Genomic DNA, 14635 nt, shown 5'->3' with positions numbered 1-14635 from the left:
CTTCAAACTCAGCACAGTGTAAATTAATGCACAGGCCAGAAACTCACTCCCTGCATCACTTAGGAGGCATTCAAAACTATTTTTTTTTTAAATGGAGACTTACCACGTAGTCCTGGCTAGCCTGGAACCCACTGTGTAGATCAGGTTGGCCCTAGCCGTGACCTTCCTGCCTCTGCCTCCAGAGTGCTGGGATCGAAGGTACTTTGTGCCCGGGGAGTCACGAAGCATACACAGCTCACCGACACAGCCAATGGGAAGGACGGGAAAGCAGCCCAACCCCACGCCCTCAGCAGGAAGCTCTAAGGCACATGGGGCTGTGGGAGAGGGTGGTGTTAACCCGAGCACAGTTTCTGGGCGGACAGTGAGCAACACCATTCTTTACAGCCCGTTCGACTCGACAGCCACTGAGATGCACCCACCCCGCCCTGTCCATCCTCCCCTAAGCTCACCAATTCCTGAAGAGGGTCCTTCAGATGCTGCTGTTGCCCACATCCATCCTCCCGGGCCCCGGAAGCCCTCCCGCCTGAGCCATGGTTGGGCTTCACGATGGTCCTCTCGTTGAACTTATTACTCTTCTAGCATGTGTGTGTCACATACTTCCATTTGTTGGTGCCACGCATGCCACCCAAAGTCCAAGCCTGCTTTCAAAAGTGAAGCACACATGCAGCTTTAGGAAACAAAAAATCTTTATTAAAAAAATAACTTACAAATGGAGAGAACGCTCCGTTCCCTTTGTTCATGGGTTTTCAGGCGGAAACAACTCTACAATACGGTCCATGTCACAAACTGCACTGCTGGGCAGTTTTTGTTCCATACCCTGTGCTGGCGTGAGGACACTGCACAGATATAAAACCTCTGTAAATAAAACCTCTCAGCCAAGACCGGCACACATTTTATATATATATATATATATTTATATATGTAATTTCAAATCAGCTAACAATTGTCATCCTTAGTCAAAACTCGAGTCCAGCTACTCTGAGGCCTACAAGGTCTGAAATACAACAGCACCACGCCTCCCAGACAATATTTAAAATATATTTAACTTTCAAATGCATTTATAAGGTAATCCATAGTGAGAAAATAAAGTCTTAAAACTTAAATACAAAAGTCACCAAGTAAAAACTTGAGGAAACACAGAAGGTTCTACTGTACAGAAGTTGACATGAGCCTGTCCTGATGCTGGCTTTAATACACAGCTCTGCCTGCCGCCAGCCGTTGGGATGAGCACCCAGGTGACGGCCACCCTGGCCGGAGAATGAGAGACAGGAAGCATGTCACACGCCTCTACTTCTTCATAGCACTCAAGCAACCAGACCCAACGCTACACTGCTTTCTTCAAGAAGCCACAGGGCCCGGCGCCCTACTTGCAACACACACGCCCCCACACCCCTGCGGAGCGGTCACTTGGTGTTCTGTTCCAGGGCGGAGTACTCTGTCTCCGACACTCTGGAGGCATCAATGAGCTTGGTGAGGCCCGTCTTGGCTGAGTACTTGAAAATGAAGGCCTTCATCAGCTCATACCTGTAGTTGCGGTTGATGAAGCTGTAGAGCACAGGGTTGACACAGCAGTGCACCAGGGACAGGCACTGCGTGACATGCAGAGCTGTGAAGAGCGCATTCTCCAGCTGGCAGGTGAACGGGATGTAGTGCAGGATGGAGAAGATGTCCAGCAGGACCACCGCGTGGTATGGCAGCCAGCACACCAGGAAGACCACCACGTAGGAGAAGATGATCTTCCGGCTGCTGTGCTTCTCCTGGTCACCTGAGGCTGACATGGCTCTGGCGAGCAGGAAGTAGAAGATGGCAATGATGGTGAAGGGAACGGCAAAACCCAAGATGACAGAGACCAGCTCCATGCCTATCAGCCACTCCTTGATGCTGTGCTCGGGGTAGAAGGACCGGCAGTAGGTCTCGTTGTTGGAAGCAGAAGTGACCGTCTTCAGGTAGTAGGTATCAGGCAGGGACACAAAGAAAGCCAGCAGCCACACCAAGATGCAGACAATGCGGCGCGCCATCTTCTTCTTATAGCTGGAGGTGCTGGGGAAGTAGGTGATGGAGAGATAGCGGTCCACGCTCATGCACGCGAGGAAGAAGATGCTCCCGAAGAGGTTGATGGAGAAAATGAGGTGTGTGATCTTGCAGGTGAGCTCACCCATGGGCCACTGGTTATGCTGCACGAGGCTGACCACCCAGACGGGGATGGTGATGACGACCCACAGGTCGGCGATGGCCAGGTTCAAGATGTAGCAGTGCGTGTCGTAGCCTGTGGTCTTGGCCTGGATATTCACCCAGACCACCACAGAGTTGGCAATCATGCCGATGACGAAGATGAAGATGTAGACGAACGCGAGCGTGTAGAGCAGCACACTCTTGTTGGGCATGCTGGCGCACTGCACAGTGTCCACCACGATGCAGTCGCTGCTGTTGCAGGGCCAGCTGATGTCAGAGTAGTTCCCGGGCTCTGCATAGTCAAACACATGCACATCCATGGTCCGGAGAGAGCGAGCACGCGACCTACAGCCAAGGCAAACAGGAGGGGTAAGACAGGCAAGATCATTCACTGTTCTCAGGTCTCAGGCGAAACACTCTCCCAGGGCACTGAGAACACTCATCTGTTTGGCTTTTGCTCTGTAATGTCTTCACAAAGGAAGGAGAAAAGAAAACAACCATCGCAGACTGCAAGGAAGAAAAATCAAGCACACCCAGCTGACGCTACACGGGGCTGGAGGGAGGCTGTTATCGAGGCATCAGCTTGGCTGTGTCCTGGGTGTGAAATCAACATTATACAGGGGCCAAAGAAGTGTCAGACAGTAGAGCCCTGGCCACAGCAATGCTGATGGCCTGCCTGCGCGCAGCAGGAGCCCACAGAGCCATTTTACTGGCATCCCCAAGAGCGGCAGGGTTGATTTGCCCCTGGCATGAGAATCGCAAGTGTGCTGCTTCGGTGTCTTAATGAAAGTGCTTCAAGTCCTCTTCTGATGTGCATTTAAAACAGGACTCTGTTTTTAGCCTTTCTGCAATACCCGTCTGCTAACCTGGATCCTCCCTGGGTCCTCTCTGTTGCCCTCAAGTGCTAGCTTGTGTGGAATGCTCTGCCACAGGATTGTACCCCGAACTCACAGACTCTGAGCTTGCTGGGAATTTTCAACTGAGGGCAGCCAGCCAGCTGCCTCAAGCTTTCAGCCTCCGCCTGGGTTTCTATGTCTTTCTCGCTCAATTGACTCAGGAGCACTGTGTGCCAAGACTCAAGGCACATAAGCCACCAGCCACCTGCTGCATCTCTGCAGGGCTGATGAGCCCTGTTGATTGATGTCCCTGCTGACCTGCCTGACCTGAGGCCAACACTCTTAGCTGTCATCGTGTCACACCTAGTGGGAGTTTGGCCCCAGTGTAGCACTGTGCCTGGGGTGATTTCTCCACAGACACTGTGGGAACTGCAGGGAGCTGTCTTCAATCACCCATCTGTCCATGGTTCTGGGACAATCATCCATGTCATCCCAGCCAAACCACACTGAATGACTAGAGTGGACAGGCATCCGGTCACATGATGGCACCTATCACCGGTGATGGCTGAAATAGAGCCAAGCTTGTCTTTCAGGTTCACTGACAATGGACCCCAGGTTACGCATGAGAACTCTCACGGGGACAGCAGTCAGTGGGTCAGTGCCCAGGTGGCCGACCCCCAAGGTATGAAAAGCCACAGAATCCAGGATTGGACCTTTCTGGGTTAGAATTATAGCTTCTCAGTCACATCTAAGCTAAGATTTAACCACTGTGTCTGCTGCCCCAAGGTAGAAGGACACAACTCCTCAAAACTTCACCTCCAGGACACCTGCCAGAAGTGGAGGGTCACAGGACTCTCCAGCTAAAAGTGGCCAATTACCCCCCTCCCTTAGCAAAGCCCAACCTCACTAACCTGAATGCCGGCAATGTGCTCTTAGTAGTGTTAAGTACCCAGCCGCGGGGGAGTCAGGAGCTGGGAGATGACAGTTACTCAGAGGGCTTTCTTCTTTAAGACAACAGCACTGAGATCTTGAAAAGAGATGACTTCTGAGGCCACCTATGCCCCTCCCCCAACCCAGAGCAGATAACCCAGTTAAAGCAAACTGCTCCCGGCTCTGAGAGGCCCCATTCAGAGGGTCTCCCATGGTCGGAGAGGACGATGGCTCTCAGAGATGTACTGGCAGGTGGATCCAAGCCTGTGCAGGTTAGAAGGTGCTGGTTTTGTAGCCCTGAGAACTACAAAACACGCTGTCAGGACTACAGAGAGGGCCTTCCAAAAGATGGGGCCTCAGTGACTTACAGACTGGCCTCTGGGAAGAGTGCCAACCCCAGGTTACCTAGAACTGCTACACACACACACACACACACAGAGAGAGAGAGAGAGAGAGAGAGAGAGAGAGAGAGGCACTAACTCTCCACTCTGAACTCATGACTTGGAAGGAACGAAGTAAGAATTCTGTCCTGTATAACTCCGGGGCAAAGATTCTCTTTTATTCTACAGAGTTCCAGGACAGCCAGGACTGTTACACAGAGAAACCTGTCTCAAAACAAACAAACAAACAAAAAGGCACATGGTGGCACAAACCTATAAACCCCAGCACTCAGGAGGTGGAAGCAAAAAGGTCAAGAGTTCAAGATCATCCTCATCCAGTATGGACAGGTCATCCTGCATGGATTACAAGAGACTTGGTTTAGAGTCTGTGTCAGTCTCCTCTGACCCAGAGTCTCTTGAGAGGATCAGAGATTGGCTAAAAGACAATCCAAGGCCCACAACCACGTAAAAGGAGGGATGGCAATGGGGACCAGAGAGTGCTTGACTGGCACTTGTTTGAGCCCTTCCTTGACCTACTGGTCCAGCCTATGGCTTCAGTAGCCACAGTCGTGGGGAGTGAAAAGAAAGAACTGGCTCCAAGCCTAGACTGCTTGACCTTGGGTCCTGAACCTGTTCTCTTGCTCTCCGCACGTCAGGAGGCAGCTCCTTGCTCCCACCTCCCTTGCCTTCAGTGCCCAGGCATGCGTAGTGCTGGCAACGATCCAGGAAGGTACCATGCAGTGCAGGGGACAGAAGTGCATCCCTCCACTGTTCCTGCAGAATCAACTCTCTGATTCTCATGTTCACCTGCCAGTCTTGGCTTTTCTTGGGTTCTAGAGCAGCAGTGGATGGTAGCAGGGGCTTGGGGACCCCCATCCAGCCCTTTGGCTTCTGGCTTTTATCTTTGGGAAAGGAACCTTGGTTTTGTGATCACTGGGTCCCAGAATCACAGCAGTGTTTCAGGGGTAGGCACAGAGCCCCAGCCCCACATCTGTCCCCACTTCTGAGGCTCCTTGGCACTGTGGAAAGTCTCAGGCAGGGGAGAAGCTGTTATGGTCCTATTCTGAAGGACAGAGCTAAAGCTGGCGACTCCACCGGGCACTGTGACTACCAGTCACCTACAGTGGGCATCACACACCTCAGCCAGGTGACAAACTCACCCTGACCACCCACCTTCCCCCTGATCGGATGTCCCCTCCCTACTGTAGAAAGCTGCTGGAGACCAGGAAGAAGGCAGCAACCAGACATTCTCTGCTTCAAACAGGCGACTAAAAGAAAACAAAAGCAAAGATGTCAAAGGGCCACCCGCCGCCTGACCTTTGTCATTTGGACATCTTTCATGCATTAGGTTTTAGAAACAAATAGACAGATTCCAGAAAAAGAGCCAATGGCAGGACAATCCATCTTCTTGGGGACAACAGAAGCTGCATGTCACCTGGGTGTGGTCTGCAGTCACAGAGCCCATGCAAGACATCAGGTATGTGCCCTCCTAACGCTAGTAACACCTGCCCATCACCGACGCCATTTCTTGCTTATCCCTCAGCAAATGACCTGCAACCTTTTTTTTCTGATGGAAACAGAATCATGACCCAGTTAACCAAAGGAAATCCACCCATGTTCCTTGGGCTCCAATCATCCTGAACAAAGCTCCCAGAGACACCTGAATGTGAAGGCCAGTGGAGGGAAAGGAGACTCCAGGGACCTCCCGCATGGGAACCTGGACGCCCTCCAGTAGACATAGGGGATTCCCGGGCAGTTCATGAGGAACCAGTTACATTCCATACAAATCTGGATGGGCAGGCCCCTGCTCTTGGAGTCCAGAATTAAAGTCTCTTGGCCATCATGACAGGGCGGTCTGTGTTGGCAACGAGGAGGGCTGACAACCAAGGAGACCACAAAGAGGTTTCTTCACCCTGCCCACTGCTGCAATCAGCCCTGGTTCCTTCCCTGTTGTCTTCAGGCCAGAGGTGAAGAGCGATTTGTGGGGTGCCCCAGCATGCGGTCTCACTTTTGAGCATTCAAAGTCCACCCCTGGGAAGGCCAGAATGAAACCCACTGCAGACACTTCCAGTGTACTGCATCTGGGTAAAGGATGCTGGGGGCGGGATGAGCAGAGCCTCAGGATGTGATTTTACACGTCTGAGAACCTCCCCCTGATATACCCTCATGTTCTCAAGCATAGGTATCTAGTAACGTGACATTCGTTTGCCAGCAAAAACCTGCTGGCAACAACAGTGCTAGTTCAGTAACACGTGGTACATCTAATCTATGACTGCAGCACAGCCGTGATGAGAGGGAAGGGCAGTGAATGGCAAACTATGACGCAAAAGGCAAAAAGCAGATGCTCTGCTGCTGTAGGCCAATCCCACTGATGCTGGAGAAAAGGCAAAATCATGCATCTTTTATATGCAAATGCATGCATATTGAGACCCAGACAAAGATGTGCAATGAGAATAAGACTTTGGGCGGGGAAAGTAAATAGAGGGCAACTGCAGAGACAGCCTTGTTATTTTTATTCCAGAACCCCCCCCCCAAATTCAGAAGTTTACATCAAAATTACGTGAATTTTAACAGAGGAGGCAATGGGCCACTGACATCAAAGGTTTGTGTTCAGCTTTTCTGGACAGCAGACACCACTAAAACCGAGAGCACGAGTGTCTGATTGGGCTCCTTCTGCAGAGGCTGACTCTTAGCTCCGTCACTCTTGTCTGTCAGTAACTTTACCCATCACCTGCACACAAACAGCACCCACATCTGTCCAGCTCTCCCACAGGTCCACAGCCTAGCAAGTGGTTCAGGCATGCCTCTCAGTGCCAATGGCCCAAGATTCCTCTTTGTGAAGAGGAAGACTTTCCTCAGAAGTTTGTCTCGCTTCTAAGGTTGACTACTCTCCATGAAATGTCCTGGATAATAACAGCCAGCAGCTGGGAGCAGCCTGTGGCATCCAGCTCTTTCCCAATGGCGCGCCTAAGCTCCCTAGCATGCTGGGACAGCACCAGAATTAGAGTCTCCACATTTAGAGTCTCCATGGGGTGGTGGTTTGGGCTGCAATCCATATGTCCTTATCCACAGATAGACCCTTCGAGAGACTGCCAAGTGTGTTCAGGTGTCTGGCTAAGGTTCAGCAAACTGCCTCAACATGTTCGCCACATCCCATCGGAGACCTGCAGACCCTCCCCAGCCTGCCTGTCTCACCCCTCCTTCCACAGCCTGCATATTCCACTGCACCACAAAGCTGTCTACACTGCTACCCTCTAAACCTCCTCCCCACCTCCGTCCAACCTTCGTTCACCTTTGTTCAAGCAATGGAGCACCGTGACTTGCTAACGCAGTCAGGCATGCTCCAGGGAGGCCGACAGCCTGAGCAGCCCTGCACATCCAGAGACACTCAGCTGCAACCCTTTCCCAACTGGTTTCAGTCCGTCTCTTCTCGAAAGCACTGTGCTGGGGCAGGTGAGCATGTCAAACCAGGACCACCTCCCCCAAGCACCCACCATCATAAACAAGGCCATCAGGAAGGCACAAAGTCTTGGCAGCCTCCCAGGCATGGGTACATCCTTCAGTGGTAAGGTGGGGTGTCTTGAGAATGGCGGCAAGTCAGCGATGTCACAGAGGTGTTGCTGAGAGGTGAGAGACGGTTTCTATGAAGGGGAATAGAGACCAGAAGTGGGCCTTGAGCAAGGAGATTTGGCCTTAGCCCATCTATGAAAGTGCAGGTTTGGAGAAAGGTCAAGACTTTGGAACAGAGAGGGTTTAAAGACAAAAGTTGTCACATTGTTGGGAAGGCCTGGCCCACAGAAGTCAAGTAGGGGAATGTGGCCCCAGCCCCAGGCACTTCTGGAGAGATTAAGTGTGGACTCAAGTCAGGGGTGACATTTGTCCAGCCTGTTCACTATCTTCACCTCTGGAAACAGGTCAGGGCAGGTGATGAGACAAGAGGGATGAAAACAGAAGTATCTACAAAGCTTGTCCACACTCTGGCTAAAAAGATCCAGGCTCAGCAGCTTCCACTTGGGTCCTGTGCTGCAGGCACGGTGGTTTCATTTGGCACAGAGTGCCACTGCAGCGGGAGTCTGGCCACTACACAACCCACAGCTGTGAGGCAACTGTCCATGGCAGAAATGATGGCTACAATATTGCTGATTAATCATCTCCCCTATTTAGTCTACTTTAAAGCCACACCTAAACTAGGTGACATCCACCCAGGCAGCTCTCCATGGCCAAACGCTAGTTCTGAGCGCAGAAAGGGGCTCAGTCTATCCCCTTGTTTCCCCTCAGTCAATGGGAAACAATGCTGTCTTGACCACACATTCACTGTGGCCCTGAGTGACCTTACTTCATATAAGTAAGGAACTGCTTTGAATTATTTGAGAACTCAAAAAATAATAAATACAGAGAGAGAAACCCCCACACCCTGATTCCGATACAGGCTACCTATCCCCAGGGCTCTTGGCTGAACTTCCCACCAACACATAAGCCTCTTGTACTGTGAGCACTCACTGACATAATGAATGTCCCATCCAGAAACCGGATCAGAGCCATTGTGTTCAGTAACCCAAGGGAGCAGAGCTGCATCTAGTGTTGAGATCTAGACGTCCCTGTGCCACACAAAGGCTGCCAGCTGGCAGGATATAGCCAGGGCCTGCACTCCCACCAGCTTAGGACCTGGGCAAGACAATGAAAGGTCCAGGGTTCCCAAGTCCATGCTACGGAAGCTTAGGCTCTTCCTGTATACCACCCTCCCCGGGTATCAGAGACAAGAGGAAATCTGGAAGATGCCAGCTATGTAGCGGACACAGCCCTCAAATCAGCATCCCATGCTGCCCAGGGATCTACCCACAGCACTTCAAGGCCACCTGACATAGTCTTCTCCATCTGGCCCATCTGTGGGCTAGAGTACAAGAAACCATCCACTTCCAACCTATGTGTCCTTTGCAAAACTGTCACCACAAAACTCCCACAATCCCTGGTGTGTGTTTATAAGAAACAACTTTTTTTTTTTTTTAAAGTGGAGTTTGGAGGAACGCAGGCAACCCATCCCTTTTTAAAACAATTCTACATGAGTAGATTTTTAACAAGGAAGGCATCAGCTAGCCCCTGCAGAAAATGCCCTTGCCTGCCACCAGGTCCCATCTGTTTCTTTCTTCAGGCTGTTTCCATTGTACTAGAAGATAGGTGTCCCGGTGCCTGGGGATTCTGAGAACACTCATAATTCTTGATTATAAAGTTTATCTAAACACATTAGATCTCAGCTACAAGACTTTTTATTTGTTTATTATATAGTTATTTTGAGACATGGTATGTATGCAACATAACCCAAATTGCTGGCCTCAAACTCACAGCAATCCTCCTGCCTCAGCCTCTGGAGTTCTGGAATCACAGGCACCAAACAACCTAACAAGCAACAAGAAACATTTTAATGCGCTGTCAGTCTGTAAGAATCCCTGGTTGCTTAAGTTAAAACTACAAAAGCCTTTGGGCCTAAATTCCATTCTGTTTGCTACAAAATCGCTGAGAAAAAAAAATAAAAATTCTGAAATCATTGAGGCCCAATAAAAGTTCTAAAATCATTGAGGCCCTTCCCTCCTCCCTCAGTGACTCTTAAGTTTATAAAGGAGCAGCCCTTCAGCCTCTGCTCTGTGAAACTTCAACCAACTTCCCTGTGCAGATTTGAAAATAAGAGCTCTCTGATTCAAATCCTCACACAAAAAGCCACTGTTCTGATTAACCAGGGTGTTTTGTGGTTTTTTTCTTCCTTTCTCTTTCTTTCTTTCTTCCTTTCTCTCTTTCTCTTTCTTTCTTTCTTTCTTTCTTCCTTTCCTTTCTTTTCTTTTCTTTTCTTTTAAATCTAGAAAGCCTACCCTTGGCCCGCTCTGGGCCTGATTAGAAATCATAATACCTTCTTAGCTCCCTAAGGACTTCCTATTAATACTGGATAAGCTCACCTCCAAAGTCTTGACTCAGTTAAGCCCAAGCACGCTGCCATGTAACTTTCTGGAGCTTTAAAAATATGTGTGTGACTGCACTGTGCATACCCCTTTAAAAAACAAACTGGAGGAGCGCAACAGGCAGCGAGCAGGCACTCTGCTCCCCCAACTTTTACACCTCTCCTTGCAGACAGCTCCCTCCTGCCCCTGCTGCCTCCAGGAGGCAGCGAGGAGCTCAGAGGATAGTAACATTCAGGGTTTACAGCTCAGACTAGGGGAAATTAGAGCAAAATGTTTCCAAGCTGGAGCTTGTGCGCAACTCCCTCCCGGGAGGAGCAGAGTTTTCCGTGTGTGTGTGTGTGTGTGTGTGTGTGTGTGTGTGTGTGTGTGTTTGGGGGGGAGCTCCTATTCAGATGGGAGAAAGATCAGGGCTTTACCCATTTAAAATCTACAGCGAGCCAAGCACAAAAAGCAGCCCCCCCCTTTTCTGGGGTCCTACCCATTTGAGCTTCACATTCTCCTGAAGTAAATAAAGACACACAAAGCCAGCATCTGCTCTTTCGAAGAAAAGCAAAGTTTCCGCACTGGCACACCACAGACTGAGGTCTCGGGGATGCTACTGCCCCCAGACACCTTTAAAAGATGCTCGCTCCCACTCCACTTTGAAAACATTAATTAATCTTGTTTGTGAGCAAATGAATGGGGAGAGACAGAGAGAGAAAGAGAGAAAGAGAAGAGACAGCCAGTCTGCCTTTCACAGTGCCTCGTTCTCCTAGCAGCTAGCAGCTAGCAGCCAGGAGGCTTGGCTGCCCACCCACCCCTGACCTCACTGCAGTCCTCGCTCCCAGCGACCCGGTGAACCTTTATGCACCCTAGCAGTACTGGGCAACACTCACAGTTTACTTGGAGAGTAGAGTTAAACTACAAAATACTAGACACCCCCCCAATTAAAGTTAGACACTACTTTTCTAGAACAATACTCAAAATTAGCTTAGCAGAGATGCAACGAAGAGATTAAGATAAGCAGTTGCTAACATTCACATTTACAACTTCCAGAATTCAGGCACCGAGAATTACCACCCACACACACAGCCAGAGCACTGAGTTTAAACCCATCCTGGACTCTGAAACGCTCCGTCTGGATGCAGTCCACTGGAGGACACCTTTGAATAATCACATGCCCTTCTTGAAGCATGCTTCATGTTTTACAGCCAATTCTATCTACTCCTTTCTGATGACCAGAAGTAGAGAGGGTTAACAGTGGTACCAAACTCACCCCTAAGCCAGCTTTGGGCAAGCTCAAGGGGGCATTCCACGTTCTCTGAAAAGTTCCTCTGCTTCCTGGAACTTAAGTACTCCCAGCATCAAATCAGAGTCCAGTAGCAAACACACACACACCGAGATTTCCCTCCACAAATGACTAAACTCAATTCCTCCAAATCAGGAGCAGTCAGTAGTTTGCAATGCTGGCATTAAGCATGCAGTCAGCCTGAGCTTTCCAAAACAGACCTGCAGGTTCTAAAGCTCAGAGATCCAAGAGTTCTCCGAGAAAAAGAAAAGAAAAAAAAAAACATTTCCGGTAAGAACAGGAGCCCTGCCCTTTTCTGCCGTGGCTCAGCAGAGCTGTGCCCGAAGCACCGCTTTCTCACCTCAGGACGGCGGGGACTGTGGTGTGCCTTCCTGGCGAGAGCGCTGCGCAGTCCTCCGGTGCTGAGCAGTTAGTAGCAACTGAGATCTCCCAGGCTCCGGACTTGCCTTTTATATACGCTGCAGGAAAGCGCCTCTAGGTGGCAGTTTTGCAACCCTCTCTCTCCCCTCCTCCCGCTCACAGCAGCGCGGCCGTGCAGACTTGTACACACGCACACGCCCTCCCCTAACCCTCTCCAGGTTATTGTTTCCTGCGCAAACACACTCCTGTGAGCCCTTCCTCTGCAAAGTCTAGACCCCATGGGGGGAGATGGCAGCAGAAGAAAAACCAGAAGTCCTAGTGCTCTGCAAAATTATCAAATATTGATCCTGTCTCAGGTGGATCTTTAATAATCTCATGAGCACCCGGAGTTCCTTTGAATGCCTGTAGCTTCAGGGAAGACTTTGTTCCCAAGACAAATTACTCTGAACTTCTGAACTTCGCTGTTGATTTGTCAAGCTTGCTCTTTCTTTGTCGATGGCTCTGGAACAGAAATCACACTTTGGGAAGGGAACAATTAGTCGCCCGTACCGCCATCAGCCTTAAGTGAGGGGAAAGTGCCTTAGGCTGGATTCCACTGGAACAAAGTCCTTGAGACTCTGTCAAGACCTCGTTCTCTGGAGCACAGCAGTACCAGTCACTGATAAGGTCTTGTTGCAATTGAGGTAGCAACCCTTGATCGCCATGGTGAGGATAGCAAACTTCTGTCGCCAACGTCCTAGTCGTTATCAAAATCTACATTTTTATCTAGACGCTCATTGTGACGATTCCGAATGAAAATGTGTCCCTTGCAATGCTTCATTTAGTAAAAGCAAGCATAAAATGACTTTGTTTTTACTTTTAAAGTAAAAAATTGAGACGCCTGCCCCGGAGCCCCCACCCTCCTCCGAGTGCTGGCGGCCACTCTGCTCTGCGGTTCTCCTGGACTTGGGGAACGCAGTGGAGGCGTGGGCTGTGCGCACTTTCTCCTGCCCTAAGACTTGCCGAGTCTATTCTTCTAAGACTCCCGGGAGTGAGTGCTGAACGCAGAACCCGAGGCGAGGCCTCTGGGGTCAGGGTCGCACTTAGGTTAGAGAGCTTCGATCTGGCGAAAAACCCTAACAAAAGAGATGGTTTGTTTAAACAGCCTTGCACTTTACTCCTGGCGGGCAGATCCTGCTCAGTGGGCTCCTGAAGAGCACACCTGCTTTCCGGGCTGTGGGTGGGGTCTGTGTCTGGCCGAGGAGAGTGAGATGGGGGGGGGGGGGGGGCCCTGCGGCCTCCTGGGGTGGCTGTGGCCTCGTTGCAGGGGGGTGGCCCTGAGGCCTGTGGGCGGGGTCTGTGGGCCGGAGGTGGGGTCTGTGGTCTCAAGGGTGGATCCGGGTCTGGCTAGGGAGGGCTCAGTTCTGTCTGACTGGTCTGAGGCCCCAAGGGGAAAGAGGTCTGAGTCAATAGGGAGGGTTGGAGAGTCCTACAGCTTAAGGCAGGGGACCTCTGAGGCCTCAGGGTCAGAAAACGGTTTGGGGCCTCGGGAACCAGCCGAGTCATCCTGCCCCAGGTCTTCTAGCTTCCATTCACTAAAGACCGGGCGCGACTTGCTGGATAGCAAACCGCCCTAGTTTGAGACGCCAAAGCGCCTGCGCGTCGAAGCACGCCCAGGCCCGGGGCCAAACCCTCCGCAGGGAAGGTTCCTGGCTGCCTTTGTCCAGAGCCCAGCGCTTCCTTGGAGCGAGGCAGAGACCTGCCCTCGTGCGGCCATCCCAGGATATCCACAACCGGGATCCGCTCCGCTTCTCAGCTTCTCACCGCAAGGCACGGGACCAGGAGCCAACCACAGAGGACTGTATTCGCCCTGCAGGAAGTGCCCTGGCTACAGCTGAGCCGTATTGATCAGTCCATGCACTTGCTAAGGAGGAAAGTAATTCTTGAAAAAGGCAAAACGTATGGACCCGGCCCAACCACTACAGATGGCTCCGGCCCTTGCTGGAGGGTCCTGACTCTGAACTCCGGTAGCTTGTCTTTTCTCAGAAACGACAGTGAGGGTAGACAAGATGGCTCAAGCGGTAGAGTCGCTGAAAACCATAAGTGATGATCTGAGTTGAATACCCAGGACCCAAATGACGGAAGATGAGAAATAATTCCCAAAGTGTCCTTGGACCTCCATGTGTTCACACGTGTGTGTGTGTGTGTGTGTGTGTGTGTGTGTGTGTGTGTGTGTGTAAGAAAAAAAGGGTGAACATGGCACATAGGCCATGTCTTTGAAAGCATTGATGTTCCCCAGCCCCAGAAAAGATTGTCTTGGAAAAGGTAGGTATACTGGGCCGAGGTGAAACATATGGTCCTATTTAACGTCTCCCTCCTTTGGTCAGGGGCCCATCTGGTGACTCAGAACAGGACAAGACAGGTTCAGGCCACGGTCCCAACTGCCCAGAGCCCTCCTCTCTGATGGACAGGCCTGGAGTGCTGAGTGGGAAGTGTGGAGTGTTCCCACTGAGCTGCGCCCAGCTTCCTCCCCACACACACACCTAGGCTCTGAAGCCCATACAGCAGCTGTGGCCTTAGGCACCCCTTCTGCGAGCATCAACTCCTCCTGCCTGAATGCAACAGATCACCCCTGGAAGGGCCAGGGCTGTAGCAGGCTGGACCACACTCTCAGCCTGCACAGAAGGATCAAACTGTTGAGTTGCTGTGAATGTATCCGGAGGTCTTCAGGCAGCTGCCCAG

The 14635-nt window shown here is 51.0% G+C and overlaps 1 protein-coding gene across 3 annotated transcripts; it reads right to left on the bottom strand.

The window, feature by feature from the left end:
* Nucleotides 1-668: 668 nt before the first annotated feature.
* On the bottom strand, nt 669-12027 carry Ackr3 (atypical chemokine receptor 3). Of its 3 annotated transcripts, none has more exons than XM_021643991.2 (2): nt 11895-12027; nt 669-2517 (listed from the first exon to the last, which is right to left on the bottom strand). In XM_021643991.2, exon 2 carries the CDS (start codon nt 2490-2492, stop codon nt 1404-1406), a length of 1089 nt encoding a protein of 362 aa, XP_021499666.1. In that variant the 5' UTR covers nt 2493-2517; nt 11895-12027; the 3' UTR covers nt 669-1403. The 3 variants fall into 3 exon arrangements, with proteins under 3 accessions (XP_021499666.1, XP_060224807.1, XP_021499674.1); XM_060368824.1 differs by lacking the exon at nt 11895-12027 and adding an exon at nt 4592-5475; XM_021643999.2 differs by lacking the exon at nt 11895-12027 and adding an exon at nt 3920-4569.
* Between the last annotated feature and the right edge of the window lie 2608 nt (nt 12028-14635).

Source organism: Meriones unguiculatus, chromosome 15 (assembly GCF_030254825.1).
Source record: "Meriones unguiculatus strain TT.TT164.6M chromosome 15, Bangor_MerUng_6.1, whole genome shotgun sequence".
Lineage (NCBI taxonomy): Eukaryota > Metazoa > Chordata > Mammalia > Rodentia > Muridae > Meriones > Meriones unguiculatus.
This window is presented reverse-complemented; position numbering and strand designations above follow the sequence as displayed.